Genomic DNA, 26,283 nt, shown 5'->3' with positions numbered 1-26,283 from the left:
GTCTCTCTCTGTCTCTGTCTCTCTTTCTCTCTCTGTCTCTCGCTCTCTCTGTCTCTCTTTCTCTCTCTGTCTCTCTCTCTCTCTCTCTCTCTCTCTCTCTGTCTCTCTCTGTCTCTCTCTGTCTTCTCTGTCTCTCGCTCTCTCTGTCTCTCTCTTTCTCTCTTTCTCTCTGTCTCTTGTTCTCTCGCTCGCCATGACCCTGACTCACCCACCCCCCTCTCCTCTGCTGTCTCCCCCCTCAGGCCTCCCACTGAAGACTCAGGAATGCGAAACAACATGGCGGCGGGGCTGACCTCCACGCCCCCCAGCAGCCTGCCGTCCCAGATGCTCCCCTGCAGCCCGCCAGACTCCGCCTCCTCCCTCACCCCCTGCTCCTCGCTGCCTCCATCAGTGTCCCCCACCCTCACAGATGTCTTCGGCCTGCCCACCCCACCCTTGGGCAGCGGCGGCGGCGGCGGCTACAGCCTGAGCTCCTCATGCGGTGGCAGCGGCAGCTCCCGCTCGCCGTCGCCGCTCACGCTGATGCAGGCGGTGGCGGCGTCTGGGAAGCCGTTCGCCTCCAAGCCCATGGAGCTGTGGAGCAAGCACGACGTGGCGGACTGGCTGGAGAGCCTGAACCTGGGCGAGCACCGGGACGCCTTCCTGGACAACGAGATCGAAGGAGCCCACCTGCCCTCGCTGCAGAAGGAGGACCTGATAGACCTGGGCGTGACCCGGGTGGGCCACCGCATGAACATCGAGCGCGCCCTCAAGCTGCTGCAGGACAGATAAGCCGTGCGGGGGCAGAGGACGGAGGACAGAGTACGGGCCGAGGCGTCGCCTCCGCCCAGCTCTTCACCAGACGACCTGCTGACGTGGAAGATCCAGATGTTTCCGTCCTCATCCCGGCGCCCCGGTTCTGCCTCCTCGCTCCTGGGGGGTCTGGAGGACCTGCTGCTAACATCACATCCACGAGCGGAGGAGGGGGGGAAGCCCAGAAGTTGGTCCTCCGCCTCTGGGAACCTGAACTGCTCGTCTGGAGGATTGTTTCTCGTACTCTCTCACCCGACCGCTTTGGAATACTCAAGACTTTTTCCAGACGTCACAAACCAGCTGAGCTGGTCGTTGCTCCTTTTCTATCTTTGCTAGAGTTTGTTCAGAGAATATTTCTTCACTAGAGTCCTACCGGAGTTATATTTCTGGGTGCATCTAAGGTTGTAGAGAAAAAAATTGAGATAGACTCCATTTTTGTTTTATATTTTATTTTGTTGTTTTTCACCCATTTGTGTCAAAATAAGAACATTAGCTGACATGCTTAAACTGAAACACTCTGCACAGTGCCACTCCTCACACCCTCTGCACACACACACACACACACACACACACACACACACACACACACACACACACACACACACACACACACACACACACACACACACACACACCCTGTTACTGTGATTGCTTTCAAAGTGTGATGACAGCTGTTTGCCAGAGGGGGCGCTCGACTCGACGGTGAGCGCTGGAGGAGCTTCAAGGAGCAACGATCGCCCCGTCCTGGATCCTCCTTGTGTGTGTGTGTGTGTGCGTGCGTGTGTGTGTGTGTGTGCGTGCGTGCGTGCGTGCGTGTGTGTGTGTGTGTGTGTGCGTGCGTGCGTGTGTGTGTGTGTGTGCGTGTGTGCGTGTTAGTAGTTGACCCTGGGCGTCGTTTCACTTCCTCTCCACAGCGTAGGGAACTAGAACTGTTACTTTTGTACGTCACTCAGTCAGATCCTCTTCCACCTCATGTATGAAATCTAATGCTAATGCTAATGCTAATGCGTCCGGCACCCCGTGTGTAAAGTGGGAGAAGAGAGAATCACATGGTTTCCAAGAAATGTGTAACATTTTGGGAAATAACTTCACATGTTTTTGTTGTTTTTCGGTTCCACTCTGTCAGCTTTCCAGAACTAATGTGAACATTTTAGTAGCAGATTTCTACGAATCGCAATAAGTGCATCTTTAGCTACATTTTCATCCATTTGTTCCCCAGATAATACAGTGAAACACAATTAAGCTGATTTTTAATGAGATTTAGGAGAACCGTCCAGTTTGATTCGTCTGTCCCGTCACTCTACAACAGGATCAACACTCGATGGTAAAAGTCGCCGCTGCCACGGCGTCAGAGCTAACATCAGAGGCTAACTTCTGCTTGAGGCTGTTGATTAAAAGTTTTGGTCCCAATCGAACTCCGGTCCTCTGATAGCATTAGCTCACGTACCCGTGAAAGTTCTCCAGCAGAGAGAAGCAGAAGCTCACCGCCGATTTCAGCTCAGATTATAGAAAACAATGGTTCTCTGATAGCGAGCGGTACGTAGCTCAATGCTAGCTCAAACCTGGACGGACGTCAGTATTTAACATTCATCATGGAAGAAGGGAAATAAAACTCAGGAACTCATTTCACGTTTTGATAAGATACGGATGGAGATGACGAAAAGAAACTAAATTTAGCTTCAGTTTGTTTCACTGACAAAGATCGTAGTTTACTGTGCTTCCAGGCTCTATGCTAAGCTAGGCTAATCGACTCTGACATGAGTGAGCCGAAAAACAAGCAAAACCTGTGTGTGCGTTTCCCGAATGATCCCAGGTTGTTTTTCAATGTTAAAATCCCATTTGAGCCCTTTTTTTTTTAATTCAGCTTTTCATCGTTTTAAATAGGCTAAAGTTGTTAGCAGCCTAATATTTACAAAGTCGAACACTAAGATTATATCAGGAGTAAAAATTCATGTTTTAACAGAGAAACAAACATATTTTTATTTAGCAAAGTGACTACCTGAACGTTTTATACACTCGTCTTTGCTAAGAGAAAAAAGTTCTATAATAGATTTGTTAGCGTGATGCTAACTGGAGCTTGAATGCCGCTAAAATGAGTCAGGCAGCGTCCCCACCGACGATCTGCGGCTGCGCGACCGTTTCTTCTTATTTCTGTCTGATGAAATGAAGCCGCTGACTCAGGCAGCCCCAACCAATCCAACGTTTGTTTTTCACCTCAAACGAAACCGGCGACTGGGCGCCCGGCGACTGGGCGCCCGGCGACTGGGCGCCCGGCGACTGGGCGCCCGGCGACTGGGCGCCCGGCGACTGGGCGCCCGGCGACTGGGCGCCCGGCGACTGGGTGACCTGTGACTCGTTGGCCCCACTTCGTTTCTCATCACATCAAGGTTTTACGGCCGCACGCCGTCTTTTGACCTCCGTGTAAAGGAGTGAATTACCGAGCGAAGCCGGGCTGGCACCAATCAGCCAGCCGGCGCCGGGATCAGAAAGCAGCTCTGATGAACCTGGACCGGGACAAATCCCACCATGGTCCAGCAGATCCAGCAGGGACCACATGAAGGTGTGCACCGAGTTGCAGGACAAACCAGAACCGAGGTCTCACGTCTTCATGACTCCTCACTGCGCCGCCCTGTGGGACAAACTGGTACTGCAGGATTTTATTTATTGCATTAAGAAACGGAGAAAAATCAGACGGCAGCTCTTCAACGTTTTTACCCACATAAGAGTGACCAAGCCCGCTGAGGCTTCAGTAACTGTCACTAAATTACTTCATAACAATCCGGTGTGCTTGCCGATGCTACAACTAAAGGTCAATTCCTCCTCCATAAGAACGAGAAGAAAGTTCAGCAGTGCAGGTCCTGCTGAACAAAATGACGTCATTTCCTTCTTCCAGCTCTTTCTGGCTGAACAAATTAGTTTCTGCTGTTGGAGTGTAGGAGCTGCTCTGCCGAAACTTCTGCTCTGCCGTGTTCCAGTTCGCTCATGACTATCAGTCATATTTTAATCATATTTAGTTTGTAACATCGCTGCTCTACGAGCGCCGCAGCTCGTTAAAATGTCGGAGTGCAGGCTTACGTGATGCACCTGAACGCATCACGAACAGCTGTCAGCTGCTGCAGTTAAATGATCAGCATCGCTCTCAGATAAGAACTCTCTTTTATTACTGAAACAGTTCAGAGAAATGTGTTTCTGAAAGCTCTGGAGGCCAGAGATAAACTGTGTAATTGAAAAGTTAAAACGCTGCTTCACAGACGTGTGGCTGCTTCAAGGGGCGTGGCCTGTTGTGAGAGGGCGTGGCCTGTGAGTTCGACAGCTTCTTATCGGAGTATGAACAGTCCTGACGTCACTGCTGAATTTTCTTCTTGTTCTTATGGGTTCTAAAGGGGAGGATGAAGGGGCCTTTAGTCCCCGGGCCAGGATGGGAGCAGGAGTGCAGACCTGAGACGTTTCTTTCTCCTGCGGCTCTCGGCTGGACGTTCATGTGTGTTTCCTGCTGGTCACGCGTAGAAGTGCAGCGTGTGTTGAAATGTGTATATAAGAGTGTTTAAGCAGATAAATAATCTATCGGATTCTATGTATAGCTCTATTAAAATGTCTAAAGAAATTCTATGGAGGTGGATCAGCCGTAGTCGCAGCTGACCTGACGTGCAGACCACAACAGTGGTCTCATCAAGCCCCACCCCATCCTGCAGAGGATGCCTTAACCCCCCCACCCCCCACCCCCATCCCATCAGTGGGAAGAAGACTTCTGTTTGGAATCAAACGTTCTGGAAATGTGTGTTTGCTCCCACAGTTCTTTGTAGTGAAAACGCCCCCTGCTGACTGAATGGTGCTACAGGCATTAGTGGGATGAGTAGCTGGTGGTTCTGGCTGCCTCAGGTGGAGTCACAGGTGGAGCCACAGGTGGAGCCACAGGTGGAGCCACAGGTGGAGCCACAGGTGTGCTCCGCCAGACAAACCGCTCATGAGACCGTTCACCAACTCAACCAGGTCCACATCAAACATTTCGCAACTTTCTGGAGGTCCCATCTAGAAAACCTCCAAACACACCGAGAAGAATTGGCTCCAGAAATGATTCCAGTCAGGACAAACACGACGGTCCGGTCCAGTCAGGACAAACACGACGGTCCAGTCAGGACAAACACGACGGTCCGGTCCAGTCAGGACAAACACGACGGTCCAGTCAGGACAAACACGACGGTCCGGTCCAGTCAGGACAAACACGACGGTCCAGTCAGGACAAACACTACGGTCCGGTCCAGTCAGGACAAACACGACGGTCCAGTCAGGACAAACACGACGGTCCGGTCCAGTCAGGACAAACACGACGGTCCAGTCAGGACAAACACTACGGTCCGGTCCAGTCAGGACAAACACGACGGTCCAGTCAGGACAAACACGACGGTCCGGTCCAGTCAGGACAAACACGACGGTCCAGTCAGGACAAACACGACGGTCCGGTCAAGAGGAAACACTAAACCTTTGTTCCGTTTGGGAACTACACTCAGAGTCACTGAGAACACATTTTTGAAAACAATCCACCACGTTTCTTCTAGATAGTCCTTTTGCACATGCTCAGTAGAGCCAATCAGAACCGTGTTTCCTCAGTGATGTCATGACTCCCAGTTTATATCCTCCTTGACTTGGTACCTTTATTTTGATAGTCACCATAAGAACAAGCCAACTTGGTGGTCTGTCCACTAGAATGTCCATGTTTTCCTGTTGTTAATGTTAAATAACAGCACCAACTAGTGGACCAACAAGGAAACTGTCGTTTTCACAGTTTCTGTTGTTTCCGTGGAAACAGACATCATTTTTAGAACGTTGTCGCGTGAACATGAAACCTTTCTGAAACGTTGTTGACTGGACTGGACTGGACTGAACCGGACCAGACCGGACTGGACTGGACCGGCCCTGACCTGACCTGACCTGACCTGACCGGACCGGACTGGACTGGACCTGACCGGACTGAACTGAACCGAACTCGACCGGACTGAACCGAACCGGACTGGACTGGACTGTGGCACTGTTCAACCGAACCGTCGGCTTTAAGCAGAAACTCTGAGGCGAACACACTTTTTTGAGCGGTTTGTTTGGGTTCTGCGAGCGGACGGCCTTCAGGAGCTGAGTGTTCTGCTGACCCGCTAACGTCATCGGAGGGACTGAGAGAAAAGCACAGTATTTTTAAAGATTTGTATAAAGTTTTATAGAGGTTGTCTGAACTCAAACTGGATTGCCCCAAAAAATGACAAACACTCTAAACCGGTGGTTTTCCTACGACTTCGGTGGTAAAGAAGCAATATTTCTTCTGTGTGAGTGAGCCTCCTTACATCACGACCTTCATCACCTGATCATCATCAGTGGTTCCCAACCTAATGTCGGGGGGGTAAACAAAGCTCCATCACACCCACACCCAGGAACAAACAAACACAAAGGAAAGCAGACAGAACCAAACAGGCAGAAAGAGAACAGCCACAGTCATGATGATTCCTCCACCGTGCCTCAGTGTGAAGCTGCTGTTCTCACTATTGATGTTCACACACACACTTCTTCATGTGCTCTCCAAAAAAATCACGCCTCAGTTTTCCTCCATGCAGGAACATTTGGGAACCACATTTGTAGTAAAAGTCTTTCCTGCAGTCGGAGATCGAACCAGGACTCCTCTGACTGTGACCTCCTCAGAGTCCACAGTGTGTTTGTCCACAAACCCACGACAAAGAGCAGACACATGTACATTTTTGAAGAGGCCGTGTTTGTAGAGAACTATATGAAACCTATATATATGTATACATACAGAAACCCACCAAAAAGCTTAGAGCGCCGCCTGTTGGCCACATTCTGTTTGCCGCCTGCTGGCCTGTGGCCGGCCGCTGATCCTCCAGTCCAGCAGGTGGCAGCAGTTACCTCTGTAGAGCTGAGTAGACGTAGGAATCATCACCTGAAAACACCTGAACCATCGTCCAGCATCCCTCCTTTACTTTCTGTTCTTTCGCTCTTTCATTTCTTTTTCATAAATAGAAATTATTCTTTGTCTTTCATAGATGCTAAGATGTTTTTGGGAATTTGTGCAAAAAAGAAGAAGAATTAGATTGTGTTCATGTTTTCTACGTTGCTGTAATTTTGTGCTACTGAATCATCATTAGAGTTGATTAATTAACTGAAACGAAAAGAGAGAGAAGTTTCCCTGTAACTGCACTCGTCCTCCTTTCCACTCCGACCCGCCCATGACCCACTGACCCCCTGACCCCTGACCCCCTGACCCACTGACCCCCCACCACCGACTCCTCAAGACATCTTGTATGGCAACCAAAATTCACTGTAAGAAATAAATATAATATTGCACTAAAGTGGCTTCTTCTGTGAATCACTTTGTACTTTACAGTGAAGGAACAGGAACTGTCAGAGTTCACACACACACACACACACACACACACACACACACACACACACACACACACACACACACACACACACACACACACACACACACACACACTCACACACACACACACACACACACACACACAGTTCTTGCTAAAGGGTTGGAGCTTGTGGTCAGACTGATGAACAGCAGAATGTGTTCATGTTTAACTGAGATGTTTATTCTATTGATTTGTGACGTGTGTGTGTGTGTGTGTGTGTGTGTGTGTGTGTGTGTGTGTGTGTGTGTGTGTGTGTGTGTGTGGACTTCCTGTAAAGTTCATGAACCTAAAAAAAACCCCAGTATTACCACACACACACACACACACACACACACACACACACACACACACACACACACACACACACACACACACACACGCGCTGCTGTGAAGACTGAGTGAGGATGGCGTCTCAGAAGGTGCTGCAGGTCCTGCAGGTCCTGGTCCTGGTTCTGGTCCTGGTTCTGGTTCTGGTGCAGCGTTCAGGTCAGTCTCCTGCTGGTAATTCGTTCTCCGTCTTTTTGATTCTGCCGCGTTTGAAGCTTCCTTGGTTCTGTCGGTGGACTGTGGGGGATTAGAGCCATCAGTATGAACAAAGTGCAGGTTTGTTCTTCAGGAGAAACTTTCTCTTCTCAGAAACTAAAAAACATCAGATATTTACAAACACACACATGTTTACTGAGAGAAGCAGAGAAGAAGAACCTCTGCAGTACTGTTCTCTACCACACGGTGGTGCTTTGACTCTGGTTCTGTCTGCAGTACTGTTCTCTACCACACGGTGGTGCTTTGACTCTGGTTCTGTCTGCAGTACTGTTCTCTACCACACGGTGGTGCTTTGACTCTGGTTCTGTCTGCAGTACTGTTCTCTACCACACGGTGGTGCTTTGACTCTGGTTTCAGTTCAGTAGAAGAAGAAGCAGGAGGGTTTGTCTTCATCTTCATATGATTCTGAGATTATTCTTCTCCCGTCACCGTGGTGATTGTCGCCTCGTCCAAAGGAGATGACGTCATCAGTCTGCACCGGACTGTCCCCTCTTTGTCTCCCCTGACCAGGGCACCCTTGAACCACCTTAGGTTGGCCTGTTGTAGACCCTGGCAGGATGTGGTCCATGGAGATCCTGTCCCCACAAAGCCTGGGTTTTTTCTCAAGCCCCTCTTGGACCTGGACAGGACGTAGACTCCACCCTCTAGAGGTCCCCCATGTGGTGTTCCTCTTGGGACAGTCCCATCTGGTCCAGGATCCCTGGGACACCCAATCCAATGCCCTTGATCTCCGTCCATCTTTCTCCAGGTACTGAACCTCCTCCTGAATCAAGGTCCTTCAGTATTGGACCACATTCTGAACCGTGGACCCTCCTGGTCCTTGGAAACCATGAGGACCACTGGTCGCTGGTTCCTGGAGACCATGAGGCCTGGTCCTACTGGTGTGTTCGGGGACCTCACAGGCGGTCCAGCTCCAGACCTACAGACTGGATGTCACAAGAACTCACCAGTGCCCCCAGTGGACAAAAGAGAAATTACTTCAATAATCTCCAATAATTAGAAATTTGAATTGGTGTGTGTGTGCGGGTGTGTGTGTGCGGGTGTGTGTGTGCAGAGAGTGGACGGTGTTTTGCACACTTTAACCTGACCTCAGGTGTGTGTGACGAAGAGCTCGGTGAGGTCGATGAAGCCAACTGCTGTCAGAACCCGACGTACGGTTACCAGGCAGCCGACGGAGAGTGTCAGTTCTGCGGGTCAGTACACACACGCACACACACACACACACACACATGGATGGATACAATCACTAGTCAATCTGTGTGTGTGTGTGTGTGTGTGTGTGTGTGTGTGTGTGCGTGTGTGTGTCCAGCCCCCCGGTGTGGGCCCTCTGGTCCTCCTGGTCCTTCTGTAACGTCCTGTGTGGAGACGGCGTGCGGCAGCGCAGCAGGAAGTGTTTCGGAATTGACCAATCAGAGTGCAAGAACCCCGCCGACAAACTGCAAACAGAACCGTGCAGTGGAACCTGCTGCGATGGTACACACACACACACACACACACACACATACACACACACACACACACACACACACACACACACACACACACACACACACACACACACACACACACACACACACACACACACACACAGAGTACTTGCTGGAACACTGTCTCTGGGTGTGTAGAAAAGGGGTGGAGCTTGTGGGCGGGCTGGTCACCCTGCTCCGTCACCTGTGGAGGAGTCGGCCTCAGGAAGAGAGATAGAGTCTGTTCCAGCCATCCTGAGTGTCTCTCGTCCTGCAGTGGTCCTTCAGAAGAGAGAGGAGCCTGTGAGACAAACAACACCTGTCCAGGTGAGCTCTGGTGGACATCCTCTGTCCTTTATTTCTCACCTGTGTGTCCTCACTTGTCTATAACTACTGTGTGTCCTCACCTGTCTATCCTCATCTGTCTGTCCTAACCTGTGTGTTCAAATTTGTCTATCCTCACCTGTCTGTGTCCTCACCCGTGTGTCCTCAGCTTTGTGTCTTCCCCTGTGTTCTCACCTGTCTATCCTCACTTGCATGTACTCACCTGTCTGTGTCCTCACCTGAGTGTCCTCACCTGTCTGTCATCACCTGAGTGTCCTCATCTGTCTGTCCTCACCTGTGTGTCTTCACCTGTGTTCACACCTGTCTATCTTCACCTATCTTATCCTCACCTGTGTTTCCTTACCTGTCTGTCCTCAGCTTTGTGTCTTCCCCTTTGTTCTCACCTGTCTATCGTCACCTGCATGTTCTCACCTGTCTGTGTCCTCCCCTGTGTGTCCTCACCTGAGTGTCCTCACCTGTCTGTCATCACCTTAGTGTCCTCATCTGTCTGTCCTCACCTGTGTGTCTTCACCTCTGGTCACACCTGTCAATCCTCACCTGTTTGTGTCCTCACCTGCGTGTCCTCACCTGTGCGTTCACACTTGTCTATCCTCACCTGTCTTTGTCCTCACCTTTGTGTCCTTAACCTGTGTGTCCTCAGCTTTATGTCCTCCCCTGTGTTCTCACCTGTCTATCCTCACCTGCCTATCCGCACCTGTATGTTCTCACCTGTTTGTGTCCTCACCTGAGTGTCCACACCTGTCTATCCTCACCTGTTTGTATCCTAGTGCATGGTGATTGGTCCAGTTGGTCTGGTTGGTCCAGTTGTTCTGCTTCGTGTATCGATGACCAGCACCACGGTGTCCCTGTCCCCAGCAGACAGCGGCGGCGGTCCTGCTCTGACCCCGCCCCCTCCACAGACACGGTCCCACCTGGTAACAGTTGCCCCGGAGACGACCTCCAGGTGCAGAAGTGCAGCGAGCTGCCAAACTGTCCAGGTGAGTGGACACTTCCTGACCTGAAGCCACGAATGACAGGTGAGATCAACCTGTGCTCTGATTTGCTGTTTCTCCAGAGGATGGGCACTGGGGGGCGTGGTCTCCACCTGGCCCATGTTCTGTCACCTGCGGGGCGGGGCTTCAGCTGTCCAGCAGAATGTGTGACACTCCCCCTCCCAAATATGGTGGTCGATACTGTGACGGACTGAGTAGTCAGACCAGTGTCTGTCACAATCCCTGTCCAGGTAACACACACACACACACACACACACACACACACACACACACACACACACACACACACACACACACACACACAGATGCTCTCTCCCTGTCTCAGTTGACGGGTTTTGGTCGGGGTGGACCATTTGGGGCGACTGTTCCTCCTCCTGTATTCCACATGACCGAACACCATTCAGAACTCGGCACCGCTCCTGCAATAACCCCGCCCCCTCGTCCAACCCACCTGGCAGAGGTTGCCATGGTGACGACAGCCAGACGGAGGACTGCGTCCACCTGCTTCAGTGTCCAGGTACTCCCGTCTAACAGAGCCCACACTTCCACAGCAGCTGGACTTCCTGGTTCAGGGGGGAAGGTTCCTCAGCTCTACAAAACAGACCGAAACACCGCCGGAGCACCCAGAGCCGCCAACTGACCGTGACTCCGCCTTTCTGTGTCCTGCCAGTGGACGGGGGGTGGGGCTCCTGGACAGCCTTCTCTACCTGTCCTGTTACCTGTGGGGCGGGGCTCCAGGTGTCAGTCAGGCATTGTGATAGCCCCGCCCCCAAACATGGCGGCCGCCCATGTCCTGGAGAGGACCGTCAGACCAGCGTGTGCTTGACCCAAGTCCACTGTCCAGGTACGCCTTGCACACCAGGGACTGCCGGGGAAAGTGGGCGGAGCTACGGTTCAGGAAGTGTCCTGTGTTCCAGTGGATGGGGTCTGGTCCCAGTGGTCCCAGTGGGGTTCGTGCCAACACCCGTTCTCCGGCTGGAACATCAACTGCCAGCCGCACGCTGGCCGCCAGAGCCAAGAGCGCTTCTGCCACCACCGCGCTCATGGTGGCGCCATCTGCAACGGAGACCAGCTGACCAAATTTCGCTTCTGCTTTGACGTCCAGGGCTGCCCCAGTGAGTTTTACCTGACCTCTGACCCCAAACACTGAACTCTGACCCCAAACCCTGACCCAATATGACCTCTGACCCAATATGACCTCTGACCCCAAACACTGACCCAATATGATCTCGGACCCCAAACACTGAACTCTGACCCCAAACACTGAACTCTGACCCCAAACCCTGACCCAATATGACCTCTGACCCAAAACACTGACCCAACCTGACTGCGACCCCAAACACTGAACTCTGACCCAAAACACTGAACTCTGACCCCAAACCCTGACCCAACCTGACCTCCGACAGCAAACACTGAACCAACCTGACCTCCGACCCCAAACACTGAACCAACCTGACATCCGACCCACTGTCCAACATGGCCAACAACCCAAGCTTTAACTGAGATGTGTGTTGCTGCATTGTTGTTGTTGACATTGCGTTGTTGCTGCGTTGCAGTGACAGGCCGCTGGGCAGGCTGGGAGTCCTGGACTGTTTGTCAGAAGAACTGTGGAAACGCTCGACGAGCTCGTCGGAGGATCTGTGACCCGGATTACAGCGGCTACAGGTCAGGACAGCAAGTTCACTAGGGCAACGCAACAGACACCAGCAACCTGCTGACGGTGTGTGTGTGTGTGTGTGTGTGTGCGTGCGTGCGTGTGTGCGTGCGTGCGTGCGTGTGTGTTTTCAGTGAAGCACAAGAGCGTCTGCAGAAGGAAATCTCCTTCTTTGGTAAACCAATCACTGACTGTGGAGATTCTCCTGAGGGAGGGAAGGTCCAGACCCAGCCCTGTCTCAACCTGCCGCCCTGCACCTGAAGGTCCAGACCCAGCCCTGTCTCAACCTGCCGCCCTGCACCTGAAGGTCCAGACCCAGCTCTGTCTCAACCTGCCGCCCTGCACCTGAAGGTCCAGACCCAGCTCTGTCTCAACCTGCCGCCCTGCACCTGAAGGTCCAGACCCAGCCCTGTCTCAACCTGCCGATGTTTCTAATAAAACTTATTGTTGTTGTGCCTGTGCCTGTGTGTTCCTTCTGAAGTCTGCAGACATTCAGACATCCTGTTTCAGGGGATTGACTTCCTGTTTCTTCCCGTTTGTAATTTTAACTAACTCAGTCTGACCACTAGAGGGCGACAACTTCACATTTTCTAGCTAGGATACCAGCCTGCCCTTCAAAAAAACTTTGATTCAGCAGTTTCATCTGTTTTCACTACAATAAACAGCAACTTGACATATTTTAATTTATGTAAACATTAAAAACAAAAGTGTCGACTTTCAAAAAATACGTTTCTTTTACACTTCTCTGGAGAGGATTTTCCACCTTAATCTAAAGCTCAATCATTACTTTGACGTTACTTTACAATAGGAAAAGAAATAAAACCAAGTGAGTTAATTCAATTTAAGAACCAACAGCAAACCTGCAGAACCAGACTCATCAACTTGTCTCCCTGGAGAGGAGGCCGAGCGTTTTCAGTATTCTGTTTTCTCCTGAAGAAGTCAAGTTAACGAGACTTCAACTCGTCAATAAAAACAATCAGTTTCAGATTCATTATTTATTGGAAGTAAAAAAAAAAAAGAAAAAAAAGTAATGACTCAGCAGAAAAGTTCAGAGAAAACATTTGTGAAGGTCACTTTTATCTTTACATTATAAAATCCCAACGAAGAAGTGACGAGCAGCCCGAGGGGGCGCCGTGTAGGAACCCCCCCCGAGGGGGCGCCGTGTAGGAACCCCCCCCGAGGGGGCGCCGTGTAGGAACCCCCCCCGAGGGGGCGCCGTGTCAGAACCCTCTCCGAGGGGACACCGTGTCGGAACCCCCCCCGAGGGAGCGCCGTGTCGGAACCCCCCCCCGAGGGGGCGCCGTGTAGGAACCCCCCCCGAGGGGGCGCCGTGTCGGAACCCCGCCGGCCTCCAACAGAAACAAAATAAGCTTTTAAAACTTTTTTTTTTAAAGATTTCTGTACATGATTCAAGCACGACATGGACGCTAAAATACTCGAGTATTTCCATTCTCGGGCCCAAAAGACGGTAGAAATGAACGATGCGGCTACATGATGAAGACGAGCAGCTTCAGACCAGGATTCTTCAAACCCAAGAAGAAACTTGTTTTATTTAGAATCTTTTTGGCCCAAAAATCAAACGTCTGCTTTAATTTCAGATCGAAGTTCAAATTCTCTCCAGCGGTGATTATTGATCATCGGGCTGTCGCAGTCTGGAAACATCTGGACTGTTCCTGCATCGTCGGGGGAGGTGGGGGGGGGGCATCACTGCCGGACCTCCACGTAGTTGGCAGGGAAGAGGCCGTAGGCTCCTCTGCAGACGCCGCGCCACCAGCCCTCGTCAATCATCTCGATGTTGGTGATGATGTCATCGGGGTCGAAGGAGATCTCGTCGTCTCCGGCTGAAAACGGAAAACAACGTTCAGCTGAAAGAACCGACGACCTTTACCGGGCCTAGCCGTGACTAAATGGGTCTAGCGGTTAGCCGTGGCTAAACGGGTCTAGCGGTTAGCCGTGGCTAAACGGGTCTAGCGGTTAGCCGTGGCTAAATGGGTCTAGCGGTTAGCCGTGGCTAAACGGGTCTAGCGGTTAGCCGTGGCTAAATGGGTCTAGCGGTTAGCCGTGGCTAAATGGGTCTAGCGGTTAGCCGTGGCTAAACGGGTCTAGCGGTTAGCCGTGGCTAAATGGGTCTAGCGGTTAGCCGTGGCTAAATGGGTCTAGCGGTTAGCCGTGGCTAAACGGGTCTAGCGGTTAGCCGTGGCTAAATGGGTCTAGCGGTTAGCCGTGGCTAAATGCTTAATGTAACAAAACCTGTCGACGGTAACGATAAACAATCAAAACCTCCTGTTCCTGGTGCTCCTGAGGACGTTTCTGTTTCTTCCCTCAATTCAAACTCGGTGTTTTAATAAATCGTAGTAGTGAGTTGATGACATCACTTTCTTTTGCTGAAGGTTTTGCAGAAGAAAAGACCAGGACTCCCTAGGACTCCCTAGGAGTCCTAGGGAGTCCTAGGGAGTCCTCTGCAGGACCAGTCGACTCCTTCTGGGTCTCACCTGCTTGGTAGTCGTACAGAGCCACAGCAGTCACCCCAAGGTCCTCGAACTCTGCAGAGACAACGACTGATCAGACCAGAGATTGTGTGTGTGTGTGTGTGTGTGTGTGTGTGTGTGTGTGTGTGTGTGTGTGTGTGTGTGTGTGTGTGTGTGTGTGTGTGTGTGTGTGTGTGTGTGTGTGTGTGTGTGTGTGTGTGTGTGTGTGTGTGTGTGTGTGTTTGTGTGTGTTTGTGTGTGTGTGTGTGTGTGTGTGCGCGTGCCTCCTGCGGTGGTCTCCTCGGGGGTTTGGTACAGGTCCTCCTGGACCGGGGCCTCATACAGCTGCTCCTCGTTCGCAGCAGGAGAAACTTCCTCTGTGTTCTAAACAGGAAGTTCACCAAATTAAAAGTTTGTTCTCAACAGGACGTTCACCAAATTTAAGGCTGCTCACAGAGTCTGACTGTGGTTGTGTGTGTTAAGCCCCGCCCCCCGTCCCATCTCACCTGGCACACAAGGGGAGCAGCAGGCTGAGCAGGGGGGGTGGGGCTGGGGGTGGGGCTGGGGACGGGGGAGGGGGCCTTGGCGGCCTCTGCCTCCTGCTTGCGGCGTGCCTCCTCCTGCTCCTGCTTCTCCTTGGCCTGCCGGCGAGCTCGCGCCTCCTCCGCCCGCTTCCTGTCCTCCTCCTCCTTCTGCTTGGCGATGTTCTCAAAACGAGCCTTGATACTTCCTGTGCTGCTGCCAGCTGGGTGGGTGGGGAAAGTCAGGAGGAGGAGGAGTAGGAGGAGGAAGAGCAGGATGAGGAGGAAGAGGAGCAGCAAGTGGAAGTGGAGGAAGAGCAGGAGGAGGAGGAGCAGGAAGAGGAAAAGGAGGAGGAGCAGGAGTAGGAGGTGGAAGAGCAGAAGGAGGAGGAGGAGCAGCAAGTGGAAGTGGAGGAAGAGCAGGAGGAGGAGGATTGAGGAAGAGGAGGAGGAGCAGGAGGAGGAGGAGCAGGAAGAGGAAGGGGAAAAGGAGGAGGAGCAGGAGGAGGAGGAGTAGGATTGAGGAAGAGGAGGAGCAGGAGGAGGGTTGAGGAAGAGGAGGAGCAGGATTGAAGAAGAGGAGGAGGATTGAGGAAGAGGGGGAGCAGGAGGAGGATTGAGGAAGAAGAAGAGGAGTAGGATTGAGGAAGAGGAGGAGCAGGAGGAGGATTGAGGAAGAGGAGTAATGCTCACCAGCCTCCACAGGTTTGGTCTTCTGGTACGATGGTTTCGGTTTCTCCACGTCCTCAAACGTTCCTGCGCTCTGGAACATGGATTACAAAGTTACTTTACGTGTTACAGTAAGTAAAAAGTAACTACCATACAGTTGAGAGTATAAGTTACAGCAGATAAAAAGTAACTACCATACAGTTGAGAGTATAAGTTACAGCAGATAAAAAGTAACTACCATACAGTTGAGAGTATCAGTTACAGCAGGTATAAAGTAACTACCATACAGTTGAGAGTATAAGTTACAGCAGGTATAAAGTAACTACCATACAGTTGAGAGTATAAGTTACAGCAGATAAAAAGTAACTACCATACAGTTGAGAGTATAAGTTACAGCAGGTAAAAAGTAACTACCATACAGTTGAGAGTATAAGTTACAGCAGGTATAAAGTAACTACCATACAGTTGAGAGTATAAGTTACAGCAGGTATAAAGTAACTACCATACAGTTGAGAGTATAAGTTACAGCAGGTATAAAGTAACTACCATACAGTTGAGAGTATAAGTTACAGCAGGTATAAAGTAACTACCATACAGTTGAGAGTATAAGTTACAGCAGGTATAAAGTAACTACCATACAGTTGAGAGTATAAGTTACAGCAGGTATAAAGTAACTACCATACAGTTGAGAGTATAAGTTACAGCAGGTAACACACCTTGTCCATCCGATCGTTCTGGACTCCAAACTTCCCTCCGAATCCTTTGGAATAATCTGGAGACAGTAAAAAGAGATCAGGGCTCCTTGCAGTCTTCAATCAGGTCCTCACATGCAGGCAGGAATGTTTGTATTTCAGGAGAGAAGAAAAGAAACTGCTGATTGAACTGAAAGAAAACTGAGGCAATACAGTGTGAAGCCTCTCTCTCTCTCTCTCTGTCTATCTGAGTGTCTCTCTCTCTCTGTGTCTCCGTCTCTGTCTATCTGTGTCTCCATCTATATCTGTCTATCTGAGTGTCTCTCTCTCTCTGTGTGTGTCTCCGTCTCTCTCTGTCTATCTGAGTGTCTCTCTCTCTCTCTCTGTCTATCTGAGTGTCTCTCTCTCTCTGTGTGTCTCAGTCTCTCTGTCTATCTGAGTGTCTCTCTCTCTGTCTATCTGAGTGTCTCTCTCTCTCTGTGTGTCTCCGTCTCTGTCTATCTGAGTGTCTCTCTCTCTGTGTGTCTCCGTCTCTCTCTGTCTATCTGAGTGTCTCTCTCTGTGTGTCTCCGTCTCTGTCTATCTGAGTGTCTCTCTCTCTGTGTGTCTCCGTCTCTCTCTGTCTATCTGAGTGTCTCTCTCTCTCTCTCTCTGTCTCTCTCTCTCTGTGTGTCTCCGTCTATCTGAGTGTCTCTCTCTCTCTGTGTCTCCGTCTCTGTCTATCTGAGTGTCTCTCTCTGTCTATCTGAGTGTCTCTCTCTCTCTCTCTGTGTCTCCGTCTCTCTGTCTATCTGAGTGTCTCTCTCTCTCTCTGTGTGTCTCCGTCTCTCTCTGTCTATCTGAGTGTCTCTCTCTCTCTCTCTCTCTCTGTGTCTCTCTCTCTCTCTCTGTGTCTCTCTCTCTCTGTGTGTCTCCGTCTCTGTCTATCTGAGTGTCTCTCTCCGTCTCTGTCTATCTGAGTGTCTCTCTCTCTGTCTCTCTCTCTCTCTGTCTATCTGAGTGTCTCTCTCTCTCTGTGTGTCTCCGTCTCTGTCTATCTGTGTCTCCGTCTATATCTGTCTATCTGAGTGTCTCTCTCTCTGTCTCTCTGAGTGTCTCCGTCTCTCTCTGTCTATCTGAGTGTCTCTCTCTCTGTCTATCTGAGTGTCTCTCTCTCTGTGTGTGTCTCCGTCTCTCTCTGTCTATCTGAGTGTCTCTCTCTCTCTGTCTGAGTGTCTCCGTCTCTCTCTGTCTATCTCTCTCTGTCTCCGTCTCTCTCTGTCTATCTGAGTGTCTCTCTCTGTCTCTCTCTCTCTGTGTCTCCGTCTGTCTATCTGAGTGTCTCTCTCTCTCTGTGTGTCTCCGTCTCTCTCTGTCTATCTGAGTGTCTCTCTCTCTCTCTCTCTGTGTCTCTCTCTCTCCCTGTCTATCTGAGTGTCTCTCTCTCTCTGTGTGTCTCCGTCTCTCTCTGTCTGAGTGTCTCTCTCTCTCTCTCTCTCTGTGTCTCTCTCTCTCTGTGTGTCTCCGTCTCTGTCTATCTGAGTGTCTCTCTCTGTCTCTCTCTCTCTCTGTGTCTCCGTCTCTCTCTGTCTATCTGAGTGTCTCTCTCTCTCTCAGAGTCTCTCTCTCGCTCTCAGTTCTGACCTGATGGAAGCACAACTGAGAGGAAGAGGAGAAGAGGAGGGGAGGAAGAGGAGGAGGTCCAGTCAGAAGCCCTGAGGATCTCCTCCAGGTCCAGGTTCTGGACCAGGTCCGTACCTTTCTGGGACTCATGCAGCTGCAGCGCCTCCTGGTGGTCCCAGCCCAGAGCTGACTGGTCCTGCCGGTCCGTCTGGACCCCGAACCGCCCCCCGAAGCCCTTTGCGTAGTCTGCAGGAAGACCAGAACCTGACGAGACCAGAACCTGACGAGACTAGAACCAGGTTTTTACAAAAACTGATGTCTGCCGTCGACACTTTCTTCACCGACACGGATCCACCTGTTCCAGAGCTGCTATGAGCAGCTGCACCTGTAGGGGGCAGTCTATCCAGAAGCATGAAGCCTCGAGAGCCAATCAGAACCCTGGAAAAAACACAACTGGTGCTTCCTACTTGTCCCTCTCATCTCCTTTCCTATCCACTTCTCCTTAACCCCTGGATGACATCACAGGGTTAAGGAAAGGTGTTAGGAAGCTTCCTAAAGGGGTTAGTAAAGGTGTTAGGAGGCTTCCTAAAGGAGTTAGTAAAGGTGTTAGGAGGCTTCCTAAAGGAGTTAGGAAAGGTGTCAGGAGGCTTCCTAAAGGAGTTAGGAAAGGTGTTAGGAGGCTTCCTAAAGGTGTTAGTGAAAGGTGTTAGGAGGCTTCCTAAAGGAGTTAGTAAAGGTGTTAGGAGACTTCCTAAAGGAGTTAAGGAAAGGTGTTAGGAGACTTCCTAAAGGAGTTAAGGAAAGGTGTTAGGAGGCTTCCTAAAGGAGTTAGGAAAGGTGTTAGAAGGCTTCCTAAAGGAGTTAGTGAAAGGTGTTAGGAGGCTTCCTAAAGGAGTTAGTGAAAGGTGTTAGGAGACTTCCTAAAGGAGTTAAGGAAAGGTGTTAGGAGGCTTCCTAAAGGAGTTAGTAAAGGTGTTAGGAGGCTTCCTAAAGGGGTTAGGAAAGGTGTTAGGAGGCTTCCTAAAGGAGTTAGGAAAGGTGTTAGGAGGCTTCCTAAAGGAGTTAGGAAAGGTGTCAGGAGGCTTCCTAAAGGAGTTAGGAAAGGTGTTAGGAGGCTTCCTAAAGGTGTTAGGAGGCTTCCTAAAGGTGTTAGGAGGCTTCCTAAAGGTGTTAGTGAAAGGTGTTAGGAGGCTTCCTAAAGGAGTTAGTAAAGGTGTTAGGAGACTTCCTAAAGGAGTTAAGGAAAGGTGTTAGGAGACTTCCTAAAGGAGTTAAGGAAAGGTGTTAGGAGACTTCCTAAAGGAGTTAAGGAAAGGTGTTAGGAGGCTTCCTAAAGGAGTTAGGAAAGGTGTTAGAAGGCTTCCTAAAGGAGTTAGGAAAGGTGTTAGAAGGCTTCCTAAAGGAGTTAGTGAAAGGTGTTAGGAGGCTTCCTAAAGGAGTTAGTAAAGGTGTTAGGAGACTTCCTAAAGGAGTTAGTGAAAGGTGTTAGGAGACTTCCTAAAGGAGTTAGTGAAAGGTGTTAGGAGGCTTCCTAAAGGAGTTAGGAAAGGTGTTAGGAGGCTTCCTAAAGGAGTTAGTAAAGGTGTTAGGAGACTTCCTAAAGGAGTTAGTGAAAGGTGTTAGGAGGCTTCCTAAAGGAGTTAGTAAAGGTGTTAGGAGACTTCCTAAAGGAGTTAAGGAAAGGTGTTAGGAGGCTTCCTAAAGGAGTTAGGAAAGGTGTCAGGAGGCTTCCTAAAGGAGTTAGGAAAGGTGTTAGAAGGCTTCCTAAAGGAGTTAGGAAAGGCGATCATGTTGTTGTGACAGTCAGACCAAACTTCCACTAGGTGGCGTAATAATAATGTGACGGCGGTGAAGGTTAGTGACGTCTGTCGTGGTGAAACAAGTAGAAATGTATAAAGTAGTATAAAGGTGGTTCCTCTCACGTTCCTCTGAGGTTCTAACCTCTGATATAAAGTCAAATATCTCAGGTTTGAATGTAAATCAAAGGAAACTGGACTTTCCTGTGTTGGTTCTACATCATCCAGAACATTCCTAGTTGGGATCTGGGTTCTAGATGATTTCAAGTTGTTCTAGGCAGATTATTGCTTTGGTAACTTACATGATCTGTTCCTTTTTCAGTCATCCTGAGTTTCCCTGAACGCTCCGATGAGCGGGTTCCTTTAAATGTTGTCGCATCAGTGGTTCCTAGGCTAAAGGAGGTTCTAAAGAAAGCATCAGTGGTTCCTAAGCTAAAGGAGGTTCTAAAGGAAGCATCAGTGGTCCCTCGGGTGAAGGAGGTTCTAAAGGAAGCATCAGTGGTTCCTAGGGTGAAGGAGGTTCTAAAGGAAGCATCAGTGGTTCCTAGGCTAAAGGAGGTTCTAAAGAAAGCATCAGTGGTTCCTAGGCTAAAGGAGGTTCTAAAGAAAGCATCAGTGGTTCCTAGGCTAAAGGAGGTTCTAAAGAAAGCATCAGTGGTTCCTAGGCTAAAGGAGGTTCTAAAGAAAGCATCAGTGGTTCCTAAGCTAAAGGAGGTTCTAAAGAAAGCATCAGTGGTTCCTAGGCTAAAGGAGGTTCTAAAGAAAGCATCAGTGGTTCCTAGGCTAAAGGAGGTTCTAAAGAAAGCATCAGTGGTTCCTAGGGTGAAGGAGGTTCTAAAGGAAGCATCAGTGGTCCCTCCGGTGAAGGAGGTTCTAAAGGAAGCATCAGTGGTTCCTAGGCTAAAGGAGGTTCTAAAGAAAGCATCAGTGGTTCCTAGGCTAAAGGAGGTTCTAAAGAAAGCATCAGTGGTTCCTAGGGTGAAGGAGGTTCTAAAGGAAGCATCAGTGGTTCCTAGGGTGAAGGAGGTTCTAAAGGAAGCATTGAGCCTCCTTTCCTTAGCTGAGTGAGAATCATGGCCGCCACTTAAACACTTCAGGGATTAAGTAGAAGTGGGTAGGAAAGGAGGTAGGAAAGGAGATAGGAGGGACTGTTAGGATGGACTCAACGTCATGCATTGTGACGTAAAGCTCCGCCTTCTTTCTTTCTATACAAACGGAGACAGTTTTTCTAAACCTCCACTTTGGGTGGAGGAATCATCGTTTGTGGAGTGTGAAAGAAGAAACAGAGAAACTTCACTGTTCCTTTAAAACCAGGGTACATGGACACTGCAGAGTGTGTGTGTGTGTGTGTGTGTGTGTGTGTGTGTGTGTGTGTGTGTACCTTTCTGGGACTCGTGTTTCTCAGTCTTGCCCTGGTACTCGAAGCCCACAGCGCTCTTGTCCACTTTATCAGTCTCAATGCCAAACTTCCCCCCGAAACCTTTGGTGTAATCTGTCAGATGATAATCCAGAAACTTGTAATCTGTCAGATTATAATCCAGAAACTTCTAACCACGCCAACATCCAGCCCAGGTTAAAACGAATGTGTGTGTGAGAACCTCTCTGGGACTCGTGTTTCTCAGGTTTGGCCTGGTAGTCGAAGCCCACAGCACTCTGGTCCACACGGTCCGCCTGAACGCCATAGCGACCACCGAACCCCGCGGCGTAGTCTGCACCGCACAGCAGGGGTCAAAGGTCAGCGGGACAAGAGAGGGAAAGGAGGAGTAGAGAGGAGGAGGAGAGAGGGAGAGGAGGAGGAGTAGAGAGGAGGAGGAGGAGGAGAGAGGGAGAGGAGGAGAGAGGGAGAGGAGGAGTAGAGAGGAGGAGGAGGAGTAGAGAGGGAGAGGAGGAGAGAGGGAGAGGAGGAGTAGAGAGGAGGAGGAGGAGTAGAGAGGAGTAGAGAGGAGGAGGAGAGAGGGAGAGGAGGAGTAGAGAGGAGGAGGAGAGAGGGAGAGGAGGAGTAGAGAGGAGGAGGAGAGAGGAGGAGGAGAGAGGAGGAGGAGAGAGGGAGAGGAGGAGGAGGAGTAGAGAGGAGGAGGAGGAGAGAGGGAGAGGAGGAGAGAGGGAGAGGAGGAGTAGAGAGGAGGAGGAGAGAGGGAGAGGAGGAGGAGAGAGGGAGAGGAGGAGGAGAGAGGGAGAGGAGGAGTAGAGAGGAGGAGTAGAGAGGGAGAGGAGGAGGAGTAGAGAGGAGGAGGAGGAGGAGAGAGGGAGAGGAGGAGAGAGGGAGAGGAGGAGTAGAGAGGAGGAGGAGGAGTAGAGAGGAGGAGGAGGAGAGAGGGAGAGGAGGAGTAGAGAGGAGGAGGAGGAGTAGAGAGGAGTAGAGAGGAGGAGGAGAGAGGGAGAGGAGGAGTAGAGAGGAGGAGGAGAGAGGGAGAGGAGGAGTAGAGAGGAGGAGGAGGAGTAGAGAGGAGGAGGAGAGAGGGAGAGGAGGAGTAGAGAGGAGGAGGAGGAGTAGAGAGGGAGAGGAGGAGAGAGGGAGAGGAGGAGTAGAGAGGAGGAGGAGGAGTAGAGAGGAGAGAGAGGAGGAGGAGAGAGGGAGAGGAGGAGTAGAGAGGAGGAGGAGAGAGGGAGAGGAGGAGTAGAGAGGAGGAGGAGAGAGGAGGAGGAGAGAGGAGGAGGAGAGAGGGAGAGGAGGAGGAGGAGTAGAGAGGAGGAGGAGGAGAGAGGGAGAGGAGGAGAGAGGGAGAGGAGGAGTAGAGAGGAGGAGGAGAGAGGGAGAGGAGGAGGAGAGAGGGAGAGGAGGAGTAGAGAGGAGGAGTAGAGAGGGAGAGGAGGAGGAGTAGAGAGGAGGAGGAGGAGGAGAGAGGGAGAGGAGGAGAGAGGGAGAGGAGGAGTAGAGAGGAGGAGGAGGAGAGAGGGAGAGGAGGAGTAGAGAGGAGGAGGAGGAGAGTAGAGAGGAGGAGGAGAGAGGGAGAGGAGGAGTAGAGAGGAGGAGGAGAGAGGGAGAGGAGGAGGAGAGTAGAGAGGAGAGAGGAGGAGAGAGAGGAGGAGAGAGAGAGAGAGGGAGAGGAGGAGTAGAGAGGAGGAGGAGGAGAGAGGAGAGTGAGGAGGAGAGAGGGAGAGGAGGACGTAGAGAGGAGAGAGTAGAGAGGGAGAGGAGGAGGAAGATAGAATAAGCGAGGAGGAGGAGGAGAAGAGAGGGAGAGGAGGAGTAGAGAGGAGGAGGAGGAGGAGAGAGGGAGAGGAGAGAGGAGGAGGAGAGAGGGAGAGGAGGAGGAGGAGTAGAGAGGAGGAGAGAGGGAGAGGAGGAGAGAGGGAGAGGAGGAGAGAGGGAGAGGAGGAGTAGAGAGGAGGAGGAGAGAGGGAGAGGAGGAGGAGAGAGGGAGAGGAGGAGTAGAGAGGAGGAGTAGAGAGGAGGAGGAGTAGAGAGGGAGAGGAGGAGTAGAGAGGAGGAGGAGAGAGGGAGAGGAGGAGAGAGGGAGAGGAGGAGTAGAGAGGAGGAGGAGAGAGGGAGAGGAGGAGGAGTAGAGAGGAGGAGGAGAGAGGGAGAGGAGGAGGAGTAGAGAGGAGGAGGAGGAGGAGAGAGGGAGAGGAGGAGAGAGGGGAGAGGAGGAGTAGAGAGGAGGAGGAGAGAGGGAGAGGGAGGAGGAGTAGAGAGGAGGAGGAGAGAGGGAGAGGAGGAGGGGAGAGGGACGAGGAGGAGTAGAGAGGAGGAGGAGGAGTAGAGAGGAGGAGGAGAGAGGGAGAGGAGGAGTAGAGAGGAGGAGGAGAGAGGAGGAGGAGAGAGGAGGAGGAGAGAGGGAGAGGAGGAGGAGGAGTAGAGAGGAGGAGGAGCAGGAGGGGTAGAGGAGGAGGATCAGGAGGAAAAGGAAGAAGAGGAAGAGAGGAGCAAAGGGAAGAGAGAAGAGCAGGAGGAAGAGATGAGCAGGAAATGAGGAGGAGAAGAAGGAATAGAGAGGAGGAGAAGAAGGAATAGAGAGGAGGAGCAGGAGGAAGAGAGGAGCAGGAGGAAGAGAGAGGAGGAGGAGAGAGGGAGAGGAGGAGTAGAGAGGAGGAGGAGAGAGGGAGAGGAGGAGGAGGAGTAGAGAGGAGGAGGAGGAGAGAGGGAGAGGAGGAGGAGGAGAGAGAGGAGGAGACCTTTCTGTGAGGCGTGTTTGTCCGTCTTCCCGCTGTACTCGAAGCCGACGGCCGACTGAAACAAGAAGCATCTTGACTTCAAACTGAAATATCTGAAGAATAAAGGTGTGTGTGTGTGTGTGTGTGTGTGTGTGTGTGTGTGTGTGTGGTGTGTGTCTCACCTGATCCACTCGGTCCTCCTGAACTCCAAACTTTCCTCCGAAGCCTTTCGATGTGTCCGTCTGGGAGCAGTGTTTGGACAGTTTGCTCTGGTAGTCATGACCCACAGCTGACTGTGGACACACACACACACACACACACACACACACACTGAACCTGCTGACAGTAGAAACTTCTAGTTCACAGAGCGATGAGCTGCAGAGAGGAAGCTGCTATTTAACGCACGCACGCACACACACACACACACACACACACACACACACACACACACACACACACACACACACACACACACACACACACACACACACACACACACACACACACACACACACACACACACACACACACACACACACACACACACACACACACACACACACACACACACACACACACACACACACACACACACACACACACACACACACACACACACACACACACACACACACACACACACACACACACACACACACACACACACACACACACCTTGTCCATGCGGTCCTGCTGCACTCCAAACTTCCCTCCGTAGCCGTGAGAAGCTTTGGGCATGGTCTCCAGCTCCTTCTGCTTCAGGGAGGTGTGCTCTGTGGAAACGGTCTGACGGAGGTGGTGGATGCTGAGGAGGAGCAGAATGAGGAGGAGCAGAATGAGGAGGAGCAGAATGAGGAGGAGCAGACACATTCACTCTGTAGAAAGATGGAGTTCCTCCTCACTCGATGTGCTCCTGGTGTCCGGAGCCGGAGACTGTTTTGGCTCCCCAGCGCTGCTCCTTCTCCGACACGTCGTTCTGGAGGCACAAGCACAGAGTGAGGAGGAGGCGCACACACAGCTGCATTCAGGAGGAGGAGGAGGAGGAGGAGCACCTCGAAGTCGGGGTCGGTCTCCCAGTCGTCTCCTCCATCGTCCACGGTCACCTGGACCGACTGTCCTGCTGCTGCCTTCCACATCTTCACCTACAGTCAAACACTGGAGCACAGAGGACACGGTTACTCCTGCAGGAGGTGAATCGAGGAGGAGTCTTCTTCTCAATGGACCTCCTGCAGGAGGAGTCCTCCTCAAACACAAACCAAAGCTGAAGGTTTAGACTTTACAGGGTTTCTTTTGCAGAAGAGGAGCAGATGAAGAGGAGGAGAAGCAGAGGCGACGTCTGCTCCTGCTCATCTCTGTTAACGTGTCATTAAGGGGGTCTGGAGGGTCCAGGGCCTCCCTTTCTGCCCGGGACTCGGAGCCTGGAGCTCGGCGGGCTGATCCACTCAGGAAGCCGCTGGCAGCTCGGAGCTCTGCGGCCTGGAAACCGTCAGAAGCCGCAGGAGTGCGGGACTGCGTCCTGCTGGATCCACTTCCTGCTCCGCTTAGCTTTAGCCGCGGAGGCTAACGGCACCTCCTCCAGGAGTACCGAGGCGGCTCCGGCAGGAGGAGGCCGCCGCTCGGCTTCTGTCAGTGGGTCAGACTCACCGTGCGGGCGACACAGGTCCGGGAGGTCCGGGAGGAGGCTCGGGAGGAGGTCTGGTGAAGGAATGAGGCTCCGCGGCACTTCCGGCTCTCCCTGAATCCACACTGCTGACGTCACGAGGGGCGGGCTCGGGCATGTCCGGGAATTTCCGTCAGAACGAAAAGAAAAGGGTCAGGACTTGACGTCGGATGAAAAACAGACATTTATCTCTTAAAGGAAGAGACGAGCCTAAAGTCTCCCAGTGAGACCAACTGGAGAGTTTAGGGCCCTTTGACAGCACCTGGAAACCAAAGTTACCTTGTTCCTATTTTAACTAACTTAATCTATTTCATGGTTTGTAGAGTTTTATCTTTCATATGCTCCGTGTCTGTACTTCTTATTGTATTTCATGTCCTTTTCTTTTGCTATTTATTTAGTATTATAGACACTAAATGTATTTTATGTACTGCTGCCAGGACATTCTTGTAAAAGAGATTATAAATCTCAATGTGGTTCTCTTGACTAAATAAAGGCCGATGGAATGGAAGGAATGTGAGCGTTAGAACATGAACTTACATTCTAAAGTTCTGATTCCGGACTTTCAG

General features: G+C 51.2%; 3 protein-coding genes across 6 annotated transcripts in view; 2 read left to right on the top strand and 1 right to left on the bottom strand.

Annotated features, from left to right (window-relative positions):
• shank2a (SH3 and multiple ankyrin repeat domains 2a) overlaps positions 1–1,274 on the top strand; it is a gene marked incomplete at its 5' end in the record, with an annotated part of 142,634 nt that extends 141,360 nt beyond the window's left edge. The window contains 1 exon segment of the mRNA XM_080458524.1: positions 243–1,274. Coding sequence (XP_080314650.1) covers positions 243–771 — 529 coding nt within the window. The 3' untranslated portion in view covers positions 772–1,274.
• Positions 1,275–7,523: 6,249 nt separating this feature from the next.
• On the top strand, positions 7,524–12,673 carry LOC308106834 (properdin-like). Of its 2 annotated transcripts, XR_013935172.1 has the most exons (12): positions 7,524–7,700; positions 8,812–8,950; positions 9,067–9,230; positions 9,383–9,550; positions 10,336–10,545; positions 10,623–10,790; positions 10,886–11,077; positions 11,231–11,404; positions 11,478–11,675; positions 12,117–12,225; positions 12,349–12,565; positions 12,610–12,672. XR_013935172.1 is itself a non-coding variant. In XM_080458815.1 (11 exons), exons 1-11 carry the CDS (start codon positions 7,619–7,621, stop codon positions 12,473–12,475), a joined length of 1,731 nt encoding a protein of 576 aa, XP_080314941.1. In that variant the 5' UTR covers positions 7,566–7,618; the 3' UTR covers positions 12,476–12,673. The 2 variants fall into 2 exon arrangements, 1 of the variants encoding a protein (XP_080314941.1); XM_080458815.1 differs by having other exon boundaries at positions 7,566–7,700; positions 12,349–12,673.
• Positions 12,674–13,197: 524 nt separating this feature from the next.
• cttn (cortactin) lies at positions 13,198–25,829 on the bottom strand. Of its 3 annotated transcripts, none has more exons than XM_080493469.1 (15): positions 25,702–25,829; positions 25,110–25,212; positions 24,960–25,033; positions 24,733–24,862; positions 24,240–24,350; positions 24,079–24,133; positions 21,561–21,671; positions 21,344–21,454; positions 18,302–18,412; positions 16,589–16,644; positions 15,897–15,966; positions 15,189–15,427; positions 14,967–15,066; positions 14,707–14,757; positions 13,198–14,055 (listed from the first exon to the last, which is right to left on the bottom strand). In XM_080493469.1, exons 2-15 carry the CDS (start codon positions 25,191–25,193, stop codon positions 13,919–13,921), a joined length of 1,440 nt encoding a protein of 479 aa, XP_080349595.1. In that variant the 5' UTR covers positions 25,194–25,212; positions 25,702–25,829; the 3' UTR covers positions 13,198–13,918. The 3 variants fall into 3 exon arrangements, with proteins under 3 accessions (XP_080349595.1, XP_080349596.1, XP_080349597.1); XM_080493470.1 differs by having other exon boundaries at positions 25,338–25,730; XM_080493471.1 differs by lacking the exon at positions 25,702–25,829 and adding an exon at positions 25,314–25,404.
• Positions 25,830–26,283: the final 454 nt, after the last annotated feature.

The sequence above is a fragment of the Lipophrys pholis genome (assembly GCF_963383615.2).
Source record: "Lipophrys pholis genome assembly, chromosome: 2".
Classification (NCBI taxonomy): domain Eukaryota; kingdom Metazoa; phylum Chordata; class Actinopteri; order Blenniiformes; family Blenniidae; genus Lipophrys; species Lipophrys pholis.
The sequence above is the reverse complement of the archived record's forward strand: the minus strand, read 5'-3'. Positions and strand labels throughout refer to the sequence as shown.